The 27,324-nt window shown below is 43.2% G+C and overlaps 1 protein-coding gene across 2 annotated transcripts in view; it reads left to right on the forward strand.

Annotated features, from left to right (window-relative positions):
* plppr1 (phospholipid phosphatase related 1) overlaps nt 1–26,999 on the forward strand; it is a 51,057-nt gene extending 24,058 nt beyond the window's left edge. Inside the window, exons 3-8 of one of the 2 annotated variants that reach the window (XM_086187638.1) lie at nt 6,247–6,435; nt 15,024–15,156; nt 17,642–17,892; nt 19,679–19,855; nt 24,197–24,328; nt 26,223–26,999. In XM_086187638.1, coding sequence (XP_086043764.1) covers nt 6,247–6,435; nt 15,024–15,156; nt 17,642–17,892; nt 19,679–19,855; nt 24,197–24,328; nt 26,223–26,267 — 927 coding nt within the window. In that variant the 3' untranslated portion in view covers nt 26,268–26,999. Of the gene's footprint in view, nt 1–6,246; nt 6,436–15,023; nt 15,157–17,641; nt 17,893–19,678; nt 19,856–24,196; nt 24,329–25,127 lie in introns of both variants that reach the window. The other variant, XM_086187639.1, reaches the window with a different exon arrangement.
* The last annotated feature ends 325 nt before the right edge of the window (nt 27,000–27,324 follow it).

Genomic DNA, 27,324 nt, shown 5'->3' on the forward strand with positions numbered 1-27,324 from the left:
TGTCAGTCTGGTTTCCTCTAGACTACTAACGCTACATGACAGTGAAGTGAAAATCTAGGACTTGCTGTTGGATTTCTACAACATTTCTCTGGTTGTCATGGTGTGAGAGAGCAGATGGGCGCTGCAACTGACAGAGAAAAGACTTTGGATTGAAAGAGAAGAAAGAGGTTTAGAGCAGCTGCACTGACGGCTTTATGGGCTTGTTTTTAGCTAAGATGTCAAAGGTAGGTAATAATCGAGTATATAGCCTAAATAAGTCACTCTACTGCCCACGGGATAGCGAATATTTCAGTCTTCTGTCAGTCACATAACTTAAGAATTGACTTTTTCTTTTGCTTCAAGCCCTATAAATGCAAAATGTGTAAAAAAATAACACAATATTTTCTCAGCTGTAGAGCTCACGACACAAACAGCGAGATTGACTTTGAGATGATGCTAATCAAATTCACGCTCATCCACAGAACATTGTTCCCAACATTCGTATGTCATTACAGTGACTCAGACATCGTCAAACGATGGTCACCTGCTCGTCACCAGTGAATAGACGTACGACATTTATTCCCTAATATTGTACTCACCTTCTGAAACCTCCGGCATAGTCCCAAGAGTTTGGCTGCATTTCAGAAATTTTCTGGAGGGACATATATTTAAACACACACACACACACACACACACACACACACACACACACACACACACACACACACACAGAGCAAAGCATATAAGATTTTCAGAAGATCCACTCCATAGTTCAATAGAGTAATACAGTATCAAAGGATGGAAGATCTGGTCTGAATGTTGTGTATGTGGCATCTTTATTGCAAACTTTACACATCGGATTTGATTTTATTATTTTGCTGACAGGATATTCTCTGCAGAGACAAACAAAACATCTTTGTGCAGAAAAAAACTTCCTCCTTGTACTATCTCTTTATGTCTTGAGGAGCCGGTTTAGGGATTTTATCTTTTTGGAACCTACTGACAACGTAGCATGCCATCCCAGAGGTAGACGGCTGCATCGAAATTCTTTGCCAGACTGCTGGATAAAAGAAAGTAAATGGTAGCCATCAAGGGAGACAAGTAATGGCATGCCGTAGTAACTCAGTCGAAGCGTTTTGCGACAGCCAGTCTTGTCAGCCTGCCCTTCTCACAGCTAATGCAGCGTGACGCTGGCTGAGGAGCCGAGCAATATAATAGAACCACGAGTTAAGTTTTAAAGAGAGCGGCATGCTTGTCTAGATGTAGAACTGTCACAGGAATGGAAAGAGACCTTCAGATATTAGACTGCATCACTGATTTCTTAAGCGTTGGCACATTTTTATCAAAATTTAATTACAGGCCTGACTTACGGAACAGACAAGAAAACGTCGTCAGATCGGATTCGATAAGGTTCAAATGGGTGATTTTCCAGAAGCTGATGACACTTAGCATGTCTGAGCGCCAGTTTATGAACTTCTATGATTGATTGCAAGGAAGTGAGCTTTACGTTAGTATGAATGGGAGAATGTGATGGGGAGGGGTGTAATGTGGATGAAATGCTATTGAGCTGCTCCTTTTCTGTTGTATAATTAGATAAAACATCCATGGAAGTAGCTGAATGATGTCGTCAGCTGTCACCTACAAGTAGCTTCAGACTTTTCCTTAGCTGTCGTTAGCCGTTAGCAAAAAGTAGCTTTAAACTTGTCCGGCGGTTCTAGCGTTTGTTCGTGCTGCTCCGGCTCCTTCAGCTGCATGAATATTGGAAATACACAGTCCAGTCCGAGTATTTTAACATATTTACCAATGCAAGGACCAGCAACCTGAGCTCATGAAGGTAAATGACTAGAAAACATAGTTGCGGGTCATAATTGAGCTCGAGCTCGAGGCAAGTTCTTCTAATATGCAAATAAGATGAAGGTCAAAGTAAAGTCCCACAAACACGTAAGTAGGTATGTAGGTAATCTGCGCAGGGTGCCAAGTGCTTCCTGGGAAAACCACCATCCTGTGGTATGTGAGCTCACAGGGTATTACATGGCATTGCTGCGAATACAGGAATTAACATATTTTCAGAGGAGAGCCATGAATAATGTTTAGCTGATTACCTGGCTGGAACAACATGGATTCACTCTCTCTTTTTCAGTCTGTGTCATTTTGGATGTTGTATGCAGATAAGCTGTCCAAAACCTCTGGGTCTCATTCATGACATGTCCTTATTCACAAATTTGTTCTTCCACACTTCTTAGACTCCAGATTTAGCGTTTCTGACACAAAGCAAAACCAGATTTGTAAATCCATGCTCCTCACGTCTATTGTGTTGCTCTTGTCTTTGCAAGCCTGGCTGATTGACAGTACACAATAGGTGTCAGGAGCAGGGACCTACATTTTGCTTCCTGTTAGTAAGATGATATTTTGGGTTAAAGGAAAAAAATTGCATAAAAAGATTTTAGGGATGAGACTCAGTGTCATTTCTGCTCATCTTGACGAGCTTAACTTTGTTTGCTTAGTGTTACACAAGCAATTTGCATACAATAGCATGCATCCTTGTACAGATGTCACTGACAAAATGCATTCCCTAGCCGGTACCTCAACAATCACAGCTAAATCCCTGACCGTAACCTTGACCCTAAACATAACCACAACTCAGTTCCAACCCGCGACTGTAAAACCTAGTTTTTATGGCCAAAAAGCCCTTTGAAGTTCTGAGCACCGGCCAAAAAGTCCTGACTCTAAAAATGTCCTCCCTCTGCGGTAAAACATGTTCTAGTCCTCACTATGTTGTAAGAACAAGTACATAAACACACACACACACACACACACACACACAGGTTTGCGTAGCTCTCCTTATTAGGACATTCCATTGACTTCCATTCATGTGAACATCCTAACCTAAGCCCTAATCTTAATCCTAACCCTAACCAGGTGATGCCTAACCTCAACCTCAAGCTAACTGCAGTTTACACCTTCACTCTAACTTTGACCAGATGTTCATAAATGAAGTTCTGCCGCATTAGGACCGGTCTTTGGTCCCCATGAGGACTAGGAGTCCTGATACGCTTAGTGGTTATATCAGAGAAGGTCTCCAAAAGATAACAAAAACCAAGTCTCTCTCACACACACACACACACACACACACACACACACACACACACACACCTCAGCATGGCCATCTGTTGGAGAACTGTGCCTGCCAAAATATCAGTTTCTTTCTTGTTTTTTGTTTTTTGCAGCCTGAGCCCCACAGACCATATTGTCCAGTCTGGTTCACACATCTTCTGCATTAACAGTGAGATAACGCACAGTGTAACAGTTCAAGTCAGCTAACATACCTGGTCAGGACAGTCCCAGTGTGTAGGTGACCAAAGTCTCAGGCAGTTTAGGTAAACGGTGTGAAAAGGAAGCTTTCTTGCAAGTATTCATGGCAGGAGATGGTTTTAAATGTGGTTCTGTGCCTTCAAATTCTGAGCTATTGCCAGGAGCAGTCAGCGGGCTCATTCGAGAAGTATCTCATCGACTAGCATGTGTTACCCACATCCCGGCAGCCCTCAACACCGTGACTCAATAATTTCTTCTGTAATGACCTAAAAGCCACATAAATGTCGCTGATGTGTTGCCCTAAACACTGACCTCACAATTCTGTAAATGTTTTACTGTTAATTGGCCCACACCAAATGTAGAACGCATTTTTAAAGACATTTTTGAACTAAAAGTACACTGAAAATGACATCTCAGCATGATGTTGTAGATTTATTTCTCTGTGCCACTAGAAACAGTTCGGAGGCCATAATTCTAGTAATTTTAGTTGTTAATCGTGCCTATAAATGATAAACTCTAGCTGTCCTCACCTGCTGTCTGTGGTTTATGGTTGGTGTTTAATTAAATGTGTCATTTTTAATACCTTCTGCCTTTGAATATTTAATACCAGGCTATAAATGACAGACCTTGAACTCTTTATGTGTGAGATTTCCTTCCCTTGAAGCCACATAGTTGCCTCAGCAGTGTCACAGTGACACCTAGTGTTTGATACAGGTATTACCACTGCTTTCAACTGCACGGTGCAACAGCTCAACTGCTGTATGATGCTGCATGGGCACACACAGGCTGTTTAATCAGGCCTGTATGGAAAGCGCTTGTCGTTTCTTTGTCGTCATCCGATGATGTCTGCTCCGTGAAGGCTATCAGTGAAGGCGTTTTTCAGCACCTTCCTTTCCTCCCTTCTGCTCCAGCGAGGTCAGAGGTCACAGAGCTGGCAGACTGTGATTGTTTCTACATCTAACTATAAATACAAGAAATCTCCGGGACTGCACTTGGATTTGAGGACGCTGGCTGTCTGGTTTTGATCATGTTCACATGGAACACAGAGAAATCTGGGTATTTTTACGACTGTAGACACTATAAATACTAGTATCCTGCGTTCTGGGGACTGCGTGCTCCGTATGTGTGCATCTGACACAACAGAAGCTGCTGTGGCTGAATGATACCGCAGGTTTAATACAGTCTTTCCTGTCAGTGTCGAGCAAAGGGACGAGAGAGTGCCAGTCGATATAAACCAGGTCCTCACCTTCAGCTGCCATCAGCAGGAGGGAGGAGCAGAGGGTCACCAAATCACCACGAGATCATAATCACCATTGATCAACATGTTTATTTAACATATCTACATTTTCCACTGGTTGACACTTCCGGCGCTGTTTTTATTCACATGTAAGGGTCTGTATGTGTGTGTGTTGTTTTGTAGAATGTAATGTCCATCTGAAGGGGCTCGCTGTTGTTTTCGATATTGTACTTGATGGGTTTTTTGTGTTTTCTTTATGTACCTGCCAAGGAACAACAGATCCAACTGAGCTTTTTTGCAGTTAAAAGTAAACAATTCCATTCAAACACAGAAACAGTTTTAAGAACATGGCTGTGAGTCCTAACGAGCGCAGTCAGAATTTTTGTCTTTGACTTGATTAACTTAACAAGTGACTCGATGTAAGCTGTCATCTTCTTCCTGTGCCTCCAGGAAGTGCAGTGCCAGGTTTAACGCCTGATTATTCAGGGTCAGAGACGACAGTCACAGGCTGGGACGACGGTCAGGATTCTGGGTTACTTTTGTACTGTCTGTCTTTAGCAAAACCGCGTAGAGAGATTTCTGGCATCAAGACAGAACGAGTGCGATCAAAGTCAGAGCTCAAAGTCAGAGATTGTCAGGGAGTCTGTGTCTTGCTACCCATTCCCTGCCCCTAAAAAAAGAGTCTGTGCTCCATCAATGGTTTTTCACCTCACCTGTGTTTCCCACCCCGTACCACTGGTTAATTAACCGTCTTTTTTCAGGTGACATGAAAACTGAGTAGCTTTTACTGTGGCGATACCTTTACAAGGCCAGTGTTTCCATCATTTTGCAGTACTACAGTGTGACGAAGATATCCTTCTCCCTCCTCTTACACTGTAAGGTCTTTCTTTTATTCACGGCTTTAAAATATGAAATAATCTCATCGCCCTCCTTTGATGTCAAACCTCAGCATAACGCCAGCAGGTTGGCAGCAATATTGGCACATTAACAGCTGAGTGACACAAATGCAACAGTTTCTCAGGCGCCACATTAAAAGCCTTGCTGTGATATGCCTTGGGTTCTGTGTTCCAGTCGTTCACATTACATTGAACTGCTTCATGATTGACAGAAGATGTTCATTGGCCTTCCGGATGCTGCTGTGCTCCTCTTTCAGCCTCTCTTGCTCCATAAAAAAGTAAAAGTTTCTCAGGCGCCACATTAAAAGCCTTGCTGTGATATGCCTTGGGTTCTGTGTTCCAGAGCTGCTTCATCATCAGTGACTAAAGATACCATATATATAAATAATTTTTTTTTAAAAAACAAATTGCCCGCAGCTGTTTCTGGGAAGAGCGAAAGGAGGCCAGAGACAAAAGATGACGTTAGAGGGATAAAAGGATGAGGGGGTGAGGGAGGAGAGGAGGTGGTAAGTGATGGTGGTGGTGCCGCCGCCGGTAGTACTGGATGTTCGGGGGGGTTATTTACGACCACAGTTAGCATGTGAGAGAGAGAGAGAGATAGAGAGAGAAGGATGTGTTTTCAGAGAATTCATGCAGTTTTTTTAAATGCTGTCAGACAGAAACCACAGCTGACAAACGAGAGGAGCCGCGCTTCCCACCAAACAACCCGTCCAAGGAACTTTTTCACCGCCGAGAACTCAACTGAGGAAGGCAGCGTTCAGGTTCCACAATTAACAACCTCTCTCTCCCTTCTTGTCCTCCTCCAACATGTTTTTCTTTCAGCTTGTCATCATGTCCGGCACGGTGTTGTTGGCCTACTACATGGAGTGTACAGACCTGTTCAGCGTTCACGTGCAGGGTTTCTTCTGTAACGACGCGGAGCTGATGAAGCCGTACCCCGGCACCGAGGAGTCCAGCTTCATCCCTCCACTCATCCTGTACTGCGTGGTGGCTGCTGCTCCCACGACTATCGTGAGTTACAACAACGTTTTTATTTATTTTTTTACACTTGAAAACCTAAATAATCACTACTGCATTTACCTCAGAGTTGAGTCTCACAGCACTGAAGTTCTGCTCAGAATAGAGATTCACTCGTGCGTCTCCACCGACTGCAAGGTGTTGCGTCTCGCTCTCTGCTGAATCGCACGTTCTCTGGGAGGAAATGCCACGGACCAGATCTGTCCAGCTGAGGTGTTCAGATCTTTTCATGGGTCGGCTGATCGCTGGCACTGATTTCAAACTCTGAACTTTCTATTCTTTCATCTTTTTTTTTCACTTTCTCTTTTCGTCTGCTCTCAGGAACGTGATGTCTTGTTGTTGAGGGTTTTTTTTCCACTCTTCACTCACCAGACGAGATCAGTTGTTCTGCTGAATGAAGGTGGATCTGGTAGTCTTCTACATGGGCCAACACGCTGAGTTTCTGGGAATAAGCTTATCAATCAGTTGTCATGTTCTCCCTGTTCCTGTGTGGGTTCTCTCTGGTACTCCAGCTTCCTCCCACAGTCCAAAGACATCAAGAGGGGACGAGGCTGATTGATACTCTAAATTGACTGTAGGTGTGACTGTGAGTGTGAATGGTTGTCTGTCTCTGTGTGTTGGTCCTAAGATGGACTGGTGACCTGTCCAGGGTGAACCCTGATACTCAGCAATAACTTCATCTCCCAAGAAATAACATTTTCTTTTGAAAATGCACAGGAGCTGCGATTTGTTTGTTCTGGTATCAATTTAAACTATCTGTGGAAACTTGAATTCATCAGTGCTGATCAGATCATGGACAGTAGTTAGAGGTCAAGCGGTCCTTGATACCGTCAGCAGATTCGCATTGAGACCCCTGGTGGTGTCATCGGGGTCACACTGTTGTGAGACCTGCATCTAAATGCAGCGAATTATCATCAACTCGAAATAAATTAACCAAACCTATCAATTCTGGTCAAACCACCAGACATCAAAGGGGGGGGGGGGGAGTTGAGGACTATAAGGGTCCCTGAGCTGCCTTTTTAGTGCCTGGCGACACGGCTGCAAAGGAGCCTTGGAGAGAAAAGAAGCATGGTTGCACTGAAATGCCAAAGGAAAGAATGTGACAACTTCTCCACTCCTGAGGAAGACAAGCACAGTAGCAGCAGAACAAGCCCAGACTGATCTAATTACAACAATTCTTTTCACGCATGGCGCCACAGTTGTCTCGTGCGCGCAAAAGAGGAAGAATATCATCCTTGTTAGCGCGGTGAGGTCACAGAGGTCAGTGCACAGCAGGACAGGAAACTGGATTATTGCCTACAAAGGTGGATTAGACAACCACGACAGGCACCTGCTCTCCATCCGAATGAGATGCTACCACTGCCATGTCAGCCCACAGTGCTCTCGTCATATATGGGGGGAACAACCAGAGCAGCTTGTCACCCACCACCTTCCCTGTTAAAGCAGCCTCAGCTACACTGGTCATCTGGACCTGGACCAGTTCAGCAAGTCCCACAACAAGCTAGCAACTGACGCTGAGGAAAAAAAGGACAACAGAACTGGGGCAACTTGATTTAAATGCTGACCGCAACCCTTGAATAACCTTAGCAGGTAAAGGTCCGGCCCGTAGGAAATAGAAAAAGGAAAAGGGGAAAAGTTCATCTGCGGGTCGTGCTACGTCCCTGTGAACAAACGGCGATAACACAACAAATTTAGCAAAGCACCTGGAGGTCTGACACTTCAGCCTCTGTGCAGAATTCCAAGAGGTTAATGGGGAGGTTTGAGAGGTTTGTAAATCCAAAAACTAAACTAATCCCCCTCAAAGCTTTCAGACAGCAGAGTTTCAGCTGACGGGAAAATACTTTGACTGCTCTGAGATGAAGATGGGTTTTGTTGTTCTGCCCCAAGACACACTTTTAACTTGACTTAATACTGACGATTATATAAATAATCTACTTATTTTTAAAGGCCCCAGACTGTAGAGTTTCCTCAAGTGTGATTTTTTTTCCCCTCATTTCCTTGTTAGTCCATTTTTATATTCTTTTTTTAATTCCTCATAAAAACCATTAACGTCAAGCATTTTATGACCTCAATAGTTGGGTTTACATGGACCGTAATATTTCAGTAAAAATCAGAATTAATCTGGGTTTATTAATTCATTTGCTCCATGAAACAGTAGGAAGGACAATAGAGGTAGAAACAATACCCCCTCCCATCATCTGGTCAATAACTGAGAGGGAGTGAAGGGAGCAGTTTTATGGGATGATAATCTGATTTAAAATGTCACATGTGAACACTTGAATCGGTCAGATTGACGGTTCAAACCCTCCGTATGCTGGAAGCTCTGATCAGAATGATTTCAGCCGGGCTGAAGAAATTCTCCTTGTCTTTGCTAATGCATCACTTTTTCCTGCAGTGTTAAAAGGGGTCTTTCAAATATTCATATTTTTCAGTGTCAAGTCTCGAAATTCACTTATCCTGACAGCAGCAGCTGAATGTACTCATACCCGTCATGTGAGAAGTATGTTGGTACGTGATTCCAAACACAGCTAACCAAGTATGTGTGTACTCTGGTGTAGAGTTCGTATACAGAATGGATTTGGAGCCTGGACATTCTCCAGATGTAATTACTTTGATGTATGATTGATGGCATCAGTAGCTGCCTTTCCCCAGCAAATGCTAGGTGTAATTAATACTGTTGACAATGTTTTGGTTCCATTCAGCCAGTGAACAACATGCACAAGCTAATAAGGTGCTCATAAGTGGAATGCGGCCCTTATTATGTAATATCCTGTATTAAATAGTCCTCCAAGTGCAGGTCCAAATGTTTCTTCTGAATGTGATGGATCATTGCTAAATCACGAGGTTTTGAATGAGTACCTCTGGGTATGCCTGTGGTGTTACTTCTTATAGCTTAGCCACGGTGTACAGGACAGTGGCTGCATGTGCAGCTCGGCTCCAAATGCCTGTCTCAGCAGTAGTAGTACTGGCATTTCACCACCAGGGGTCAGTGTTGCTCCATGCAGTCGACTCAGCTGACAAGGCGCCACATGACCCTGGGAGCCTGGGAAAATTATTATTATTATGTCAAATAGTTGCCTGTTCAATAGAAGAGTTTGGATGTTCACTTGTGATACACACAATAGAATTCTATAAAATTCTATACTCTTACTAGTATTTGCTCTTTAAGTGAGTGCCCAATGATAAAGATAATAAAGAATGATAATACATCTCTGCAGTTCAGATATGATGTTTTTAGTTTAGTTGTTCATATATGTATCTATATCTATAGATAGATATAGATAGATATCTATCTATATCTATAGATAGATATCTATCTATCTATATCTATCTATAGATATAGATAGATATAGATAGATATCTATCTATATCTATAGATAGATATCTATCTATAGATATAGATAGATATAGATAGATATCTATCTATCTATATCTATCTATCTATATCTATCTATAGATATAGATAGATATAGATAGATATCTATCTATCTATATCTATGTATATCTATAGATAGATATAGATACAGATGGATAGATATCTATCTATCTATAGATATAGATAGATATAGATAGATAGATATCTATCAATCTATATCTATCTATATCTATAGATAGATATCTATCTATATCTATCTATAGATACATATAGATACATATAGATTGATAGATATCTATCTATAGATATAGATATATATAGATTGATAGATATCTATCTATATCTATCTATACATATAGATAGATATAGATTGATAGATATCTATCTATATCTATCTATAGATATAGATAGATATAGATTGATAGATATCTATCTATATCTATCTATATCTGTAGATAGATATAGATAGATATCTATCAATCTATATCTATCTATATCTATAGATAGATATAGATAGATCTCTCTCTCTCTATGTGTATATATATATATATATATATATTTGTGTGTGTCTAAAAAAGAAAATGCACAGTAAGAAAAATAACAATACTGAATTGTGAGTTGGGGCATTATGATTTTAATGATCTCTCCCTAGATGATGTGGTGTAGTCCAGTAATACCTGCTGTAATTGCTACTCCAACTCAAATGCATCAAGCGAGAACCTGAAGAATGAATCATGGACCAGAACCAGCCATCCAGTCCACTTCATCCACACCGAGGTCCCTTCCTCCTCTTTTCTCAAAACTTGTATTTCAAGTATTCCTGTGGTGTAGCGACAAAATGGCATCATTCCATTTACAGTAGGAACTAAGGGCACCTAAAGAGACATTTGAATTTTCGAGATAAATGAATAATGAGTCAAAAAGCAGCAGAGATAAAGAAGTGAAGGTTATCAAACGCTACCAATGAAGCGTGGCTTGGTAGAGCTGTTAGCGGCGTCCTGCGTGTGTCCCACTTTTAGCTCCTCACCATGCAGACACCTTCCTTTTCGATCTCAGTTTCAACAGAGGCCCAGTCAGTGACGGGTAGAGATGTCGTCAGCTCTCTGGACTTCCTGTTCGTTTTAAACGAGATATCAGGCTTTTATTTGTGTGCCTAACTTGCGTGTTTATCTTATAGGACATTCCAGTCTTTGCTCTCAGGCTCCTAACACTGAATGCTGTATGTTGCAGCAGGTAGAAGAAAATGCAGACTATATATATATACAGTATATATACAGTATATATACTGTATATATACTGTATATATACCTGTTGGAGCTGGAAAGTGGCGGCATGGCTCAGAGGTAGAGTGGCCGTCTTGCAACAGAAGGGTCTCTGGTTCGATCCTCGCCCCTGCTGACCATGTCAAAGTGTCCTTGAGCAAGATACTGAACCCATAATTGCAGCTGGGATAGGCCACCGCCCCCCCACCCCACCCCCCGTGACCCTTAATGGAAAAGTGGTATAGAGGATGGATGGAGGGAGGGATGATGGATAGATGGATGCTTTAACTGAATCAATCCAACATGTTTTGCTGCTTGCGTTTTGTCCCTGTTGCTAATTTGTGTGCAGGTGCGTCAGCGTTCAGACTCTGATAAACACGACTGATTCCAAATCCAGAGGAGAGCTCTGATTGGTCACCAAAAAAAAAAAGGTGACAAGAACTGTTATTACAGCTGGTTTAATGAGAACTAAATGGATTACTCCGCAAGTACAAAAGGAAAAAAACCAACAAAAAACAAAACAGAAGCCCTCATCAATATAACCTGAGTGGAATGTAATTACACAGTAATTACAAGGAGTCTCTGGAAATGTGAGAAAATATCCAAATCTTTTTTTTTTTTCGTATATGTGTGGTCATATTTATTTACCTTTTGCACCCCCCCTCCCCAATTAATTTGATGTAAACTTACATAACACTAATTAAACTCTTTAATCTTCAAGCCTTTTTCTCTCTCCTGATATCCCTGATCACACTCCCCCTTGGGGAGTGCTGTGTCAGCCATTGTAGAGTTTTGCTGAACACTGCTGGCCATTTTCCCATATTTCCTTTCTCTTTCTTTCTCTCGATGTAACTGGAATATATTTGGGTTTCGTTTCTCTAGTTTCTTTATCCAACTGTTTGTTCTCCCAAACTTCTTAATTGTGCCCTTTGAGAGTGCCGTGTCAGGTACTGAAGTTGTGCTTGACAATGTAGATCTCCACATGCGTCATAAACCCGGGAAGCAGCCAATCAGAATTAATGATGACAGGACTTGGCTGTTGGCCAATTAGCAAACAGGCAGTAATTTATGCAGAATGTTCCACATGGCCAGACCAAAGAGAGGCTTTGGAGGTTAGACGGGTCGCACTCATGCAGCGGTCTATAAATCAGAACGTCCGTGCCTCAGCTTCAGAGCCAAGATAATGAAAACAGGTTGTTCTTGTCAACTTAGGATCCGGCAACAAGCAACAAGCAGCTAGGATTGTGTCTGACAAATGCTTTGTAGCGCTTTGTTGTAAGATCTCTACTTTCATTAATTCTTTCTGTCATTGGAGGGGTCAGAACTGAACGCAGCACTATGGATTTTCTCCAGGACGCTGAAGACGTAGGTTGTCGGACGTGAACAAGTTTACACTTCACGTTTCACACTCCAACACGAATACGAGCGTACCAGCATGTGTCCACACCCCTGGAGGAGCAGTCCAACACGCACCAGTGTTCATTCGCTCTGGGCAGTTAGCAGAGTTTCTAACAACTTCCGCTATCGTTAGCTCGCTAGTGAGGTCACGGCAATCTGAAAATGTCAGGTTCTGGTGAGGTTGTGGATCGTGTAGTAAGGAGGGTCGCCTCGGCTCTTTTGGTGAACACTTGCAAAGATACATGGCGAGTCGGTTTGGAACATTTGCTGTTGAACAGGGACGCTCTTGCTTGTTTGTCCACCGGTTAAGGAACCTAGCCCAGCCCTTTCTGGCTTCCCCAAATTTCATTTCACGCAGTTCCCTGTCGCTACATCCTAGCCTCAGCCTCGCTGCTACTACAGCAGAATGATGATAAAAGCGGCTAATATTAGCTTCCTCTGTCGGGCGGTTGGCCTGGAGCGCTTTTTTTTGGGGGGGGGGCCCTTTTTGATCTTCAAGTCGGTGTTAGCCAGCTGATACGTCATGGCGTGATACAAACAGAATCAAGATCAAGTTTGAGCCGCCTCAAGCCTCGAAGCTGGTAGTTTTCTGATGATGTATGTTGGCAGCTCGTTACGGTGAGACGCCTTCCCACCCAAACGAGCTGCAAAACGGTTTTCCATGAGGGACAGATGCCATACCTAATGTATAGGGGAAAATAGAAGAAGGTGAAACGTATTAAAAGGGTCGTGCTAAATTTAGTGGCTGTCATTTTAATGTCACAGGTAAAGTATTTAATGGACTTTCAAGGTTATGGCGGTCCTGAGCCGCTGTTAATCAGCTACACTGATGGGTGAGAGTTACTGAGCTCCATGAACCAGAAGCGTGCTCTTTTTGCTTCATATCAGCTAAATTACTCCGAAGATGAAGGCGCCCTGTGAATGAGTCACATGCTCTATTTTTGTAGTTGATATTTAAACTTTTCCTATCAGTGTGTGACCGGAATGCCGCGTGGGTCACCTCTCATGGCCGTACTGTAGCCGTATAAGCCAGCTCATATGTCATCACGCGACACGAATGACGTTTTCATGACATTTGCTTGGAGTTGAGCGAGACACTTCAGCCTGATTATTAGGCGCTAGATGAATGCTGAATTTCATCATGAGGGGATCATTTGAATGGCGTTTAAATGACTTGAATGGAAGTGAAGCGGCAGTCACCACATCGGGGCTGTCGCACAGGAAAGTCGTGTGACTAAAGATTTGTTGATGTCATTTTAGAATTCCTCAAAGATACATTTCTGCTTGACTGTTTTATTTCAGATTCTTCACCTTTGCAGGATTCAAAGTCATTCTGAACAAAACCAGAGGTGGCCAGAGCCGGATCAGAACCAGAACCAAGGCGTTATTCTGTTAAAAGACAGACAGAAAACACCGGTGGACACCTGAGTTATTTGTTGACTCTGATTATAGAATAATTTGGGCTGTCGTTAAAGAAAGGTGAAATTAATTCATCTAAATTGATATAATAATCCATTTTGGCCTTGACATGCCAGAGTATTTAAGTTAAAAGAGATACTGACTTTTTTCTCCTGATTTAGACTCATGATTTCTTGCAGTGACGCTGTTGTCTGTCCTTGTTGTCTTCTTCTTGTACATTCCAGCAAACTCAGTCAAGGTGTGGTGACGCTCATTTCCTCATTGACAAACTAAATCGGTTCATGGGGTCAAAGGGCGAGATCGCCATTCCCGGTGTTCTTTTAACGCGTTTTTCTTTTCTCTAGTTGTTTAATTGAATAATTGTAACAACGCATGATGCAGAGGTTGGACCAGGAATAATTTTGCTTTTACTTGAGTTCACAATCTGCCACCCAAAATCCCTCCTTAGGAGCGGCAGTTGCGCAAAGTGTTGAACTAGAAAAGTGTAAACAGGACCAAAAAAAAATCAGTCATAATCAAACAACATGGCATGACAAGTTCCCTTCTTGAAAGTGTTTGACAATAAACTCCTTTTAAGATAAAAGGAGCGATGTGTTCGTCATGCACGTGCGTCAGCCAGCAGAAAGGCGTGATCTCCGCCTCCTGCACGCTGATCAGAGCCACGCAGACACAAACAGACACGTTGGTGAATTTGAAAAACTCATGAGGGATGAGGGAGAACACTAAAGTCCTGTTAACTGCCTCGCGGCTAAACTCTTTAAAGAACCCACACCAAAGGCAAAAAGAACATGTCAAAACACACACACACACAAACACACACAAACACATACACACACACACACACACTTTTTTGTGGCAGCCTGCTTTATACTCGCGGTTTCATTTTCTGTGTCCAGCAGCAGTTTTTCCATTAAAGCTGATGGAATGTCTACAATATAATGGAGCAGAAAAAAGGCTGCATTAAGACACAGTGTTTTATGGCTAGACGGGCAAAATGCTCCTCTAAGATATGACGCCTAACATTTTTCTGTATATTTTCCTTCTCGTTATTTCTTCTTTCCATCTCCATCTACTTGCTCTACTTGCGTTGCTCTCAGTAACTCTCTGTGTGGCTCCCCCCCGTGTAGATTTTCGTTGGAGAGGTGTCCATGTACGTCATGAAATCGACGAGGGACGCCCTCTTGGCCCAGGAGAAAACCATCGTGACGGGGGACTGTTGTTACCTCAACCCTCTTATCCGCCGCATCATCCGCTTCATAGGTAAAGCAACAGGAATTAAGAAATGGCTTGATCAAGCTTCTAGTAACATCCGATATGAATATGGCAACCTGTGTACTCCCATCAGCAAATGTATCTTCATTAAGGTTGCATTTCATACCACAAAACGTTCTTATAGCTACGCACTCGTGGCTACGGACTCGTGGCTACGGACTTGTGGCTACAGATTCGTGGCTACGAACTCGTGGCTACAGACTCGTGGCTACAGACTCATGGCTACGGACTCGTGGCTACGGCTATGCGGCTCAATCAGCTGATGGCGGGTACACACTCTCTCCTCGAGCAGCAACAAACTTGTGTAGCCCTCAGATTTTTTTGTAACTGCACCTCAACACCAGTAACATTTTGTCCTTCATTTTACTGCAGGAAACTAATTCACTACAATCACTTTCAAATAGTAATGAGAGTTTCAGTGAGGCAACTCTCAGTATCCTGGATTCAAAAGCAAAGAATCTGAAGCAGTAATTGAGGCGCGATGACGTGCAGGTTGCCATAGCGACTGTAGACACAGTCAGAAGAATCGTTGCGATTGGTTCAGTTCCAGGTCTGTTGTATTAACTCACTATTTATTTGTCCAAGTTTACAACAATGATATACAAATTATTACTTTTATATCAGCGAGTAGATAAAAATTAATACAAAAACATTAGGAGAGAACAAAAATTCTACCCCTCCTCTAGTTTGGGAAGGATTTTAAAAAAACCTTGAAGTCCAACGATAAAACACACGCACGACGCTGTCGGATGAAAATGTTGTTTCTTTTTTATTGAAACTTTTAGCGGCCTTTTTGATCGTTACCACCATTAAAGTTTTGAAAGGAAAATTTAAGGCGCAACTCGTTTTAATTTGGATTTTAACAGATAGACATGAGAGAGACAGATTCTAGGTTGTCTGACGAGGACTGAAACGATTTGAGATGAGGTGAGTCTTTCCGAAAGTTGGACGTGAGCGCAACTTCACTCCTGGGTTTTCAATAAGTTTATTAAATACTTCACCTGCTAATTCACACGATTTATATTTCTGTCTGTTCCCAAACAATCTTTCACATTTGCAGGATCACTAGGGCTTTTAGTTCCTCTCTCTCTCTCTTTTTCTCTTCCTCCCATCCTCCTCTCTCTCCCTAATCCTCCCCCCTGGCTCTTTCCCTCATTGCCCTTCACACAAATAAGGAACCCCCCCCGACCCTCACCCACCGATCCCTCTGCACCCCCCCCCCCCCCCCCCTTTTTGGATGAGAATACAAAGCAGAGTAATTTCATGGCTAAGCAGGCCAGATAATCAGCAGTCATATTTCACAGCTAAAGAAATGCAGACGCAGACACTAGTCAGGCTTGGTGGGCGCAAAGTTTCCCTGCAATAATTCATATTAGCTGATATGTTTTGTTTACGGTTCGGTCAGTGTCTCTCCTGTCCTGCCATTTTGATTCTATACCTGTTACTCTCTCTTTTCTTTTGCTTTTCTCCCCTTTTAAACAGCATCGCCTTTAAATGTGACGTTAGGACCTAAACACACTAGTTACGCTGGAACGCTCGGCCGCTATCAGACAAACTCACGTGAGAAAATGTTGGCGTTCCCACCAACCTTTTCAAATTCAATGCTGAATGAGCATCAAAAGCTTCTTTCTTGAGGGAACGTTTTCCTCGGTGTTGAGACGCATTTTGACCCAAAAGCGAGAAAATGCAGGTTAAGTTTGTCGAGTGTTTCGTTCAAAACACACAATCATTTCATTCCTGGTTGATTTGGTAACTGCAGTTGCTGGCGGGCACAGTGAGCATGTCAGTACCAGAGTTTCCAGAATTCTGGAGGCAGCTAAACTAAATGTTTTCATTTTATAGACATGAGTTAATAATTGGCCTTTTTTTCTCCATCATTCTTTGAGTAACTGCTATCCACATTTACAGTATCTGCTCGTGTTGCACTTGTTACCTGTTTGAGGGGTTGAAGTCGCCGCCTGTTGCCTGCAGCTCTTCATCCAACAGCTGTTGGCGGCTGTTGTTCCAGGATTCCTGGCACTACTTCAGACTGAAAAAAAAAATACAGAAGAGGACCGGTGTCGTTTTCTAGGAGTCCAACCGTTGCGTTTCCTGTGACGTCTTCAGAATACCAGTAAAAGAATGTTTCACAAGTCTTCTGAATGTTTGAGCTGCAGTCGTTGAAATTGTTCAATTGTTGCAGTTGCAGCTTTTTTTTTTGTGTTGGGGGCTGCATTTTATAGTGTAACTCTGAGCTTGTTCAGTTCTCCAATCACGGCCTGTAAGCTCAGTCGGCATTTACCCAGTTTTGCAGCAGATCGCTTGTTAAAACGTGTTTCCAAAGGTACGTACGTGTGGCGGGGACCCAGCATCGCCGGTTTTTATGACACCAAATAGAACCTGCAATTTTGGATACTGTGTTGCTATGATTTGCTGCGTTCAAGGACCTGCGTGTGCCGTAAATCTTCATTGTGTCTGTGTCTCTGTGCTCCAGGCGTCTTTGCATTTGGCCTGTTTGCAACAGACATCTTCGTCAACGCGGGCCAGGTGGTGACGGGAGGTCTCTCGCCCTACTTCCTGTCCGTCTGCAAGCCAAACTACACCGGCACAGAGTGTCGTTTTAATCACCAGTTTATCATCAATGGAAACATCTGCACCGGAAACCCTGTTGTGGTGGAGAATGCCCGCCGGTCGTTCCCCTCCAAGGATGCCTCACTGAGTGTTTACTCTGCTGTTTACCTGACGGTGAGAGGAACGTGGTGGTAGCACGCCTGACAATGACGTTCACTGTTCACATTTTGCTTTAACAGAGTGTGTGTGTGCAAGTGTATGTGTGTGTATATATGTATATACACACACTTATGAGTTACGGTCAGGCATTGGCATGATGAGCATGTTTACAAGGATGCAATTTTCTCTCTGTATGGAAGTCAAAGTATCACTTATGAGGTAATAAACCAATAAGCTAATGGCTTTATATAATCACTGAGTCGATAATAATGAGAGTAATTACAGTCTTAATGGCCATGAGCCCTCAACCACAGACGGCAGCAAAATTATCCAAATATGTCTGTTCACAAACCCTCAAGAGCATCATCTGGTGTAATCCACGTCCTCTTAATCCAACATCCGGTAATCTGCAAACAGAATAACTAAACCTTTAGCTGAACTAACTTGCCAGCGCTGGCTCGCAGTAGCACTATTATCACATTTTCTATCCTTATATACTATTTTTCTGTTAGTTATTTCCATTTGTAGCGCACCCTCTTAACTTGTTTTGCTTGTTATTCCTTTAGACTCATTCAATATAATAAAATTTGGACTAAAAAAAATGAATAAATGAAAAAGTTCTCCTCAAGACTTTCAATTGTGTCCAACATACACATTCTGCAGCGCTTCTACTGCGTTCCTACTGCGCTACTACTGCATTAGTACTTTGTTATTCTCTTCCCCAGCATCTGCTTTATTACTCGTGTAGCAAAGACATTGAAGCTCATTTTTGCGGGTCTTTTCCAGGTTTTATTCACGTATGTTGACACTGCTCTCAACATCATGTCATGACTGGTTTGTTCAGGGCTTCAGTCCAGCTGTTTGATGTGGGCCTAGTTGCTAGCGTTAGAGAGGAGAAGCCGACTCGAGATTCTATGAAAAAAATGCAGTGTGGCTTCTCTGGTTCTTCCGTTACATCGCCCAAATATTTTTTTGGGCAGAGTTGGAAAATTGGCTGGATTAGCAGATGAATAATGGCTTTTCTTTGACGCTGTACGAACAGAGGGTCTCAGCTGTTGTAATGCAAAAGAGCGAAGAGAATAGGAGATTTTAGAAACACAGCACGAGACACATTGTTGATAAAAGAGGGTTTGATACAGTCCTCCAAGCCAGATCCCTACCGCCTCTCTCTCTCTCTCTCTCTCTCTCTCCTCTTCAAAGCTTATCTGGTAAATTCCTTCAGTTGCTAGATGTCACCATGAGATGGCGCTTCCTTCACATGTGTGACAGCCCCTTCAGCACACTGCAGGAACCTGTTTATTTATTAAAGCTGTGACATCTTTCTCAGATTTGCAGCAGTTGCTGGATCTTCAAAACCATCCAAAGTTGCTATTAGATAATATTTCATGTCAAAGTACAGAGAAACAAATTCAGGAAGTCTCTTGCAGACTTCGAAACTCTAATGAACAGTATACTGCTTTGATATCAGGACGCTGATGAGGACCAAGAGATCATTTTCACTGTCTGTTTTGCTGAGAACTGTGTGAATCACACAGTGAAGACGGGCAGCGCTCCAAACCTCTGGAGGATGCACCAGCGTGGCGGCTGCTCCGTCCCTCTCACGCGATCGTCTCTGTGAAAAAAAAGCCCTCTTTGTTTTGAGCGATTGCACTTACCGCTCCTCTGAACCTGCTGTCTTGAAATGGTGAAATATTTGACTTTATTTTATGGGAATTACTTCTGCTCGGCTCTTGACTAACCTTTAAGGAACAAGGATCTTTTATATTTACACAGTCTGATTCTTACTCTCGTCGTTTCCTAGATGTACATCACCAGCACCATCAAGACCAAGTCCAGCCGCCTGGCTAAGCCCGTTCTCTGCTTGGGCACGCTCTGCTCAGCCTTCCTCACCGGCCTCAACCGAGTTTCAGAGTACCGAAACCACTGTTCAGACGTAGTGGCTGGATTTATACTGGGATCAGCGGTCGCTCTGTTTCTGGTGAGGACAATGGAGAGGCGGAATGTTTGGGGACATTTGGGGGGAAGGATTAGAGAATAATTGAGCAAAGAGAAGAGAGGACGATTATTCTGAGGTGGATTCTGGTCATGACTTATTTTCTTTGGAATCATTTTTTAGCTTCATTTTGGAACTCACCCAAATGACTAATTAAATGATTAATTCAGACTGCAGCCCTTACCAAAGCCCATAAAATGGGTTGGGAGCCATTTTTAAAGTCAGTCCCGATGCAAATTTATGTCTGCACACTGCATTTATGTCCTTTCTTATACAAAGCAGATTGTGTTAGTATTCTGGGAAGGACTTGATCTGGCTCAAACGCGCAGAAAGTGCACACTTGGACAGTGGCGTCCACATCATTTTGACAACACCGAATATAAACCCATTTGAAGTCGGCTGCTTGCCTGTCCTGTCAGATGTAGGAGGATCTTGTTGAATGCCAAACACTGGTGGTAAAGACGCGAGAAAGAGTCCATGAGCGGGGAGCTCAGACGAGGATGGATGGGCGGTGTGGCTCAGGGGTAGAGTGGCCGTCTAGCAACCAAAGGGTCGCTGGTTCGATCCTCGACCCCAGGGACCATGTCGAAGTGTCCTTGAGCAAGATCCTGAACCCTTAATTGCTCCTGATGAGTAGGTTGGCGCCTTGCATGGCAGCCTCCATCGTGAGTGTGTGAGTGAATGGGTGAATGAGACGACACTGTAAAGCGCTTTGAGTGCCGCTAAGGTAGAAAAGCGCTGTTTAAACTTGACTCCGTTTACCATGGTGGGGCCCGACTGGCGATGGTTAATCTGCACCTGCAGTTGCTCTATGTGGAAAGTTTGATAACAGAAGGAACAAAAGTGGCGGGACTGTTGAGGTGAACATTATTCATAGATGATGGAATGACCCGGTGGTCTGATTAATTACGGTTGGGTACGGTTGTTATCCAGGAGAGGGGGAGAGCAATCTGTCACCTGTCCGATTAAAATAAACGTTACAGGAAGGATTTCTGCTACCTGGCAAGGCGGAAATTCCCTATCTTGTAGTCTTTCAAGAAAAATATAAAAGAGCCACATGCTAACGTTCTGGAAATGAAATGTCTTTGTCAACATGCGGTTTGGAGAAGTGAATTAGGATGGACGGTGATGGGAAACCGGCACAGATTAACATTATTTAATCAGAGATCTCAGAGGTGTCATTAGATGTAATTGCTGCAGGGGGTCCCATGTGTGACAGCTGCTACAAGTGTGAAAGAGAGGTGGAGATGTACAGAGGGAAGACGCCATGAGAAACTGAGAGAGGTTACTGTACCTCCGCCACGCCTACTCTGAGTAATGCGCTGCCATGTAAACGGCGTTTTCTGACTACCTTAACCTGAATAAGGAGTCAGAGCAAGACATGTGGCCTCATGGTCCAGCCAAGCTCAGTCTCCTGGGTTACTAGCAGGAAAACTTTGAAAATGTACTGGGTGGAATTATTTCTTTCATTGGTGTGTTTTTGAATCAAGAAAGGCTAAACATGCACTGTGAAAGATCCCTCCTGCTAAGATACTTTTTGCTTATCACAGGAACTCGCAGCAGTCCCTCACACTGCCCATTCTGCATTTTGCTGACTTGAATGCTGGTTTGTTGTGGTTAGCAGTTAGCAGGTAGCAGTTAGCAGTCAGTATTCTGGCTATACGTCCTGCCGCACCACTTCAGGTTACTCCATTGCGCTTCAATTTGTTTAAAATGCATCACAGTTATTTCAAGGCACTTTACGTATATATATATATATATATACATATATACATATACATATATATATATATATGTATATATATATGTATATGTGTGTGTGTGTGTGTGTGTGTGTGTGTATATATATATATATATATACATATACATACATACATACATACATACATACATATATATATATATATATATGGCACACATAAAGTAGTGAGGTGCTATGCAGGTGAGAGTGGCTGCATATTTCTGTGGCTTTAACTTGTCCTATCCTTGTCCTGAGTAACGCAGGTTTGTTCAGAAGTAGATGATTGGTTTCAAACCTCGTTGGATGAGGCAATAAATAATGACAGCTAAGAGATTTATACTTCTATAGGAGGGTGAGGAAAGGTGAGAAGCAAAGGAATAGGAGGGTGAATAAGTTGGGGCTCCAGACAACATTATAGCATTATTAGATTTCGGTCTGGGTCGATGGTCGCACTGCAGCTCTTGGACTCTTCTGGCTGAGTCCAGTAAATGGCCAATCATTCCTGCCCTCTCTATGCTTTGTGCTGTGAACTTCAGAGGTCAACATGGAGCAGATTGTCCTTGGGACACGAGGAGGAGGAGGGGGAGGAGGAGGAGGAGGAGCTGCCCCACTCCACTCCTTAATGAAGGATATAAGATTTCAATGATTGACCTATAAAAATTGACATACATTGAGTCACTGATCTCCAGGGAAAGATGAACGCAGGCGAGTCAATCATCATCTCAGCACTTTCTAACCCGCTTTTTTATTGGCCAGCCACGAACGAAGGGCTACTTTTCCCTTCGGTTCAGATGAAGCTCATCAAAGTCTTGTCATCTGCAAACTGATGTAGCTTGATTGACTGCATATTGAGGGATACAAAACTGGGACTGGAAATGAGGTGCAGCTTTAACTCCCCGAGCTACAAGTGCACCAACAGCTTCGGTCTGAATGGAGCAATTCCACTAAACAAGAAGTGCCTTGGAGGTCTGTGCACTGCCAGCAGATTTAGGGATCAGTATTAAGCACTTCATGGGGCTCCAGGTTGATGCCAGTAAATTCCTACCAAGGAGACAAGTGTCTGCTTAAGCCAAAAAAAATATAGAGGCACATGATGATCACCTGACGGGTCTGACACACAAGCAAGTTCCTTTGAAAACTAACGACTAGTACTTCTGAGGCTTGTGAAGTGTGTAGAACTACTACATAAAAACACTTAGCATCACAGTATAACTGAGACCAACGTGAGCCTGGGTTCACAGGTGGTGCATGTAAATACCGCATGTATCCACAACATCTCAGACCAGATGCAGTCAGGTTTGGCCGTGTGACTTTTGTAGGCAATCCCTTTAAAAAAAAAATGCAATTTTTTTAATGAATTGAGCAGTTAAAAGTGTTGGCCTGCAGCCACAGCCCCCCCGACAGTGGGGTGGGGGGTGGGCGTGGCTGCATCCCCCTCAGGACCATTACTGATTTCCTCTACTGGCTTCATTTGTTGTAAAGGACAGTGAGCCCCGTTCATGCGATGTTCTCATGCACAAATTTGCTCTGGCAAGCTGTAGGAATGTTTTAAGCCCTCAATTTCGTCTTGCAGACATGAGGTGAAGCCCGACGACCATTTGGAGCCCCTCGCTCGCTTCTGACATCTATCTTGTAGCTGTCCATCACCCAAACCTGCAAAGACTTTAATGTTACAAGAGGCGCACAGATATCAGGAGCTACAAATAACCATGGGAATCTGACTCCTGTCCGCCAGATTCAATCAAAGTTTCCAACAATTCTATCATGTGAAAAAAAAAAAAAAACAGCGTTGTAGGAAAGATGTTTTCATGAGTGAGGCTCAGGCTTCTGTGCCACATTTGACTCATCATAATCACCTCGGAGTCGACTGACTGCACGAGACATTTTTCATATGTTAGGATGAAAGGCTCCCTGGATTGAGGTCCAGCAGCTGGGGTTCATACATCTCGCTGCTGTGGGAGCAGAGGAACATCCTCCAGCAGTCACGTGCCCTCCTTCATTTCCTTCCATGCTGCCTGAGGGCACGGTTCGCCCGGGGGGGAGGGGGTTCTTATATTGAGGCGTTAAGAAATGCAGCAACACATGTGGTAATCTTACTGATGGACATGGAATGTATTTATGTAAAATGCGGTCATGAGAAACTGTCTTTTTATCGCTTTAAAAGAATTTACTCAGGCATGTAAATGTAAACAGGGAACCGGTTCACGGCGCTGGGCGTCACCCAGACCAGCAGTGACGTCTGCAAGCTGAGACAGTGTTCGACTGAGCGTTTAAACCCTTATGAACGTATGATAAATTAAAGTGACCACTGGTTTCAGGTGGCAGCTGACTAAAAACCCAGTGGGAAAACGGGAGTTCAAGCTAATTCATTCCAAATTTGCACGGAATATTTCCACGGTTGCTCCCAGTTACTGAACAAGTAAGTTCTTGAACGTTAACGCACGCATAGATTCATTGCGATACAACGTCAAACTCACCTGTAGATGCACGCCGGGTAAAAGGGTGCTGCTTTACGTCTACATCGGCTCCTGGTGTGTGTGTCCGTTGTTGTCTGCCTGCCTCACTCCTGATGCCTCCTCCTACAGGGGATATGTGTGGTGAACAACTTCAAAGGCATCCACAGTGCGGCTGCTAAACAGAAGACTGAAGACTACCGTGGTCTTCCTCTGATGACTTTCCCTCGCGTGGAGAGTCCCCTGGAGACCCTCAGCGCACAGGTAGCTTAAAAACACATTACCTGGCATCCTAAAAAGCTAATCTCTTTGATGCATATTATCTTCCCCCATTAATTGGCAGAGCTCCCTCGTGGCCTTGAGCTGAAAAAAAAAAGAAAGAAGTACCCCCCCCCTTTTTTTCCAGATAATGTATACAGTTTTTACAGTAATTTCCTGTTACTGCAATTTGTTCTAATTTATGCTCTAAATAGCCGCGTTTCCCAGAAGGCTAGCAGGGAAGGCGTGACACTAAATAACAGGGACGCGTTCGTGACAACTCAGCAGTCTGAATTCCAACATTGTCGCCTTCACGCTGCAACAGAAACCTCAAAAGAAAAGGAATGAAAAAGTCAAGAAAATGTTTTTAAAAGTTGCGTTCTTGCTATCAGTGACAAAGGCCGCCATCTTTGAAGACGTACGTGACGTCAAGTTGGAGAGAAATCGAAGAGCTGAAAAGTTTCCAGCCTGTTAGACACCCTTCAGTTCGTTTTATCAAAACTTTGAGCAGGTTTTTCTGGACTTCTGAGTTGTCTTGAACACAGCGTCTGTCACAGTGGTCATTCACCTTCTTTCTTTCTTTCTTTCTTTCTTTCTTTCTTTCTTTCTACAAACAGACACAAGCATGACATTTTGCACCACACACGTGTACAGAACCTCAGATGAAGCACTTCTCCTGACGCAGCTTGACAATGATTTCCTCCACCTTTCCATTTTCACACCCTTTCCTTCTCCTTCTCTAATCTCGCTCAACCCTTATCCCCCCCCCCCTTACTCTCTCACCCCTTCCTACATCGATTTTCAGAACCACTCGGCGTCAATGACGGAGGTCACATGACTAAGGGGGCAGCACCGGGTCACGTTTGCGTCTCCGCAGCACTTCCAGACACAATGACAAGGACGCATGCCACGTGGCTCCGAATGCTTATCAACACACACTCCTGATATATCTGTTTAATTCACCCGGGGAAGGAAGCGCACCATGTTTGTGATGGTTCTCCTCTAGTTGGGCTATGCTCAGTTCAAGCCGCCATAGATCAAATCAAACACTGCAACCGAAGCACAGATTGTTTTTCCAGATCTTTAAAAAAACAAACAAAAAAAACGGCAACAACCGTTTGAAACATGGCACATTTTCTTCCTCCTGGTGCTCTGTTTGTAGTTAGAGGATGGTGTTTTTGCACATTTTGTATGAGCGATTGCTGTAGCCTCTCCTGACGGTGTTTAACCTGCGCACCTCCTGTTGGCTGACTCACTCTGTTTTACATCACATCCTGTCAGGTGACTCACCTCGTCCATCACCTCATCTACTTCCCTTTCAGTCTGAAAATCTGCCGTGGTCAAAAATGTCGATGTTGTCATTCCGTGATGTTCGTCACTTGTACAGACAAAAAAACAAAAGACGGAATCCTTCTTTTTATTATCTCTCTGTATATTAATTGACCGTGCCAGGTCATATTTTGTAAAGATTTTTGTTAATCTGTATTATTATGATCCATTTGGACCTGTTTGCCTGCTGTAAACCTGGATATGTTTGGTATCAGTGCGATTGTTCTCCCCTTTGGAGGAAATGAGGAGGAGTCTGCTACGTCCTCGGTCAGAAAATGGGGTTTGGCACAATATATGAGAAAATATGATCAGTGTTTCACCTCCGTGTCCTGATTCTTTGTGATGTTAATGGAGACGTCCCTACAGAGAGCTTGGTTGGGCTAGCCTCTAGGTGTACAGGGAGATCTCACCGGTTCACCGTTAAAGCTGAACCTCAATGGAAGACATGCTTAGAGAAACTCCTCAGAACAAGACACAGAGACGCTCTTCAGAGTGAGCTAGTAGCTAAAGCCTGGCTAGCTGTTCTATGTAAACCAGGCTAATGACTCCTGCTTCACTTTTCCTCCTCGAGGTACCCCTCCCCGACCCACCAGTGGATTGTGATGCAATGTTGTGACTCCATTTCCTATTGGAAGATAAGCCCAGCATGAAGAGAGAAGCCAAGATGTTTTATAGATATTCATGACTTTAAATAATACTCATTATCATTGTGATTATAATTGTCTTTTATTATAAGTTTTTAAAAAAAAGTGTTTCATTTGAAATACTGCATATATATTTTGGTTTGTCCACAAATTAAATAGTCAGTAGCAAACAATGTTTTTTTTTTTTTCTTGTGTATTTCTCATTATGTGTCAGAATGCTGGTTCTTCGTTTTCATTTTAGGATTATTAAAAGAGAGAGAGAGAGAGAGAGAGAGAGAGAGAGAGAGAGAGAGACCACACATGAAGATGATACTGTTTTGACACCTTGAGGCTGACACATTCACACACACACACGTACACACACTCACACACACACACACACTGAGGTTTGCATAGTGATCCTTAGCAGAGCATTCCATTGACTTCCACTCATGTGGACAGCCTAACTCAAGCCCTAAAACCTAATCCAAATACTAACCAAACCTTAATTCAGACCTAAAGTCCAACTCTAACCAGGTACTCATAAACTGTGTTGTTGTGCCGCATTCGGGCCTGTCTTTGGTCACCATGAGGACCAGAGGCCCTGATAAGGTTGGTGTTCGTACTTGCACCTAAAGGTCAGAGACGGTTTGACTGGTCGATGTCGTGACATTGGGTGAAAGTGGTTTGTGCTTACTTATGTTAGCAGGGCAAAGAAATGATTTATGATATTAAAATACAAGAAAATATATTTCGGGGTTTTACTTGACTCTGTTGTGAAGATTGCTGGAAAGACGAGCAATGCACGGGCTCGTTGCGAGTAGGTTTGAGAGTCTGCTAACGCCCATCAACATAATTACCTACGTTTTTGTCAGCGCCTTCCAAAATGTGCCATCTCAGTAGTTCAGGTGGGGTTATGTTGGGTCCAAATTAAACGAACCAAGAACACTTGGTTGGGATTAAGAACACACATCTTGGCCAAATTTCATGTGTGACTTTCGCTGTCATGGTTATGACAACAAACAAATTTCCCTCGTATTTTTTTTCAAC

The sequence above is a fragment of the Aulostomus chinensis genome, chromosome 19 (genome assembly GCF_037954235.1).
Source record: "Aulostomus chinensis isolate RoL2024-O1b breed Wild chromosome 19, RoL_Achi_v1.0, whole genome shotgun sequence".
NCBI lineage: Eukaryota > Metazoa > Chordata > Actinopteri > Syngnathiformes > Aulostomidae > Aulostomus > Aulostomus chinensis.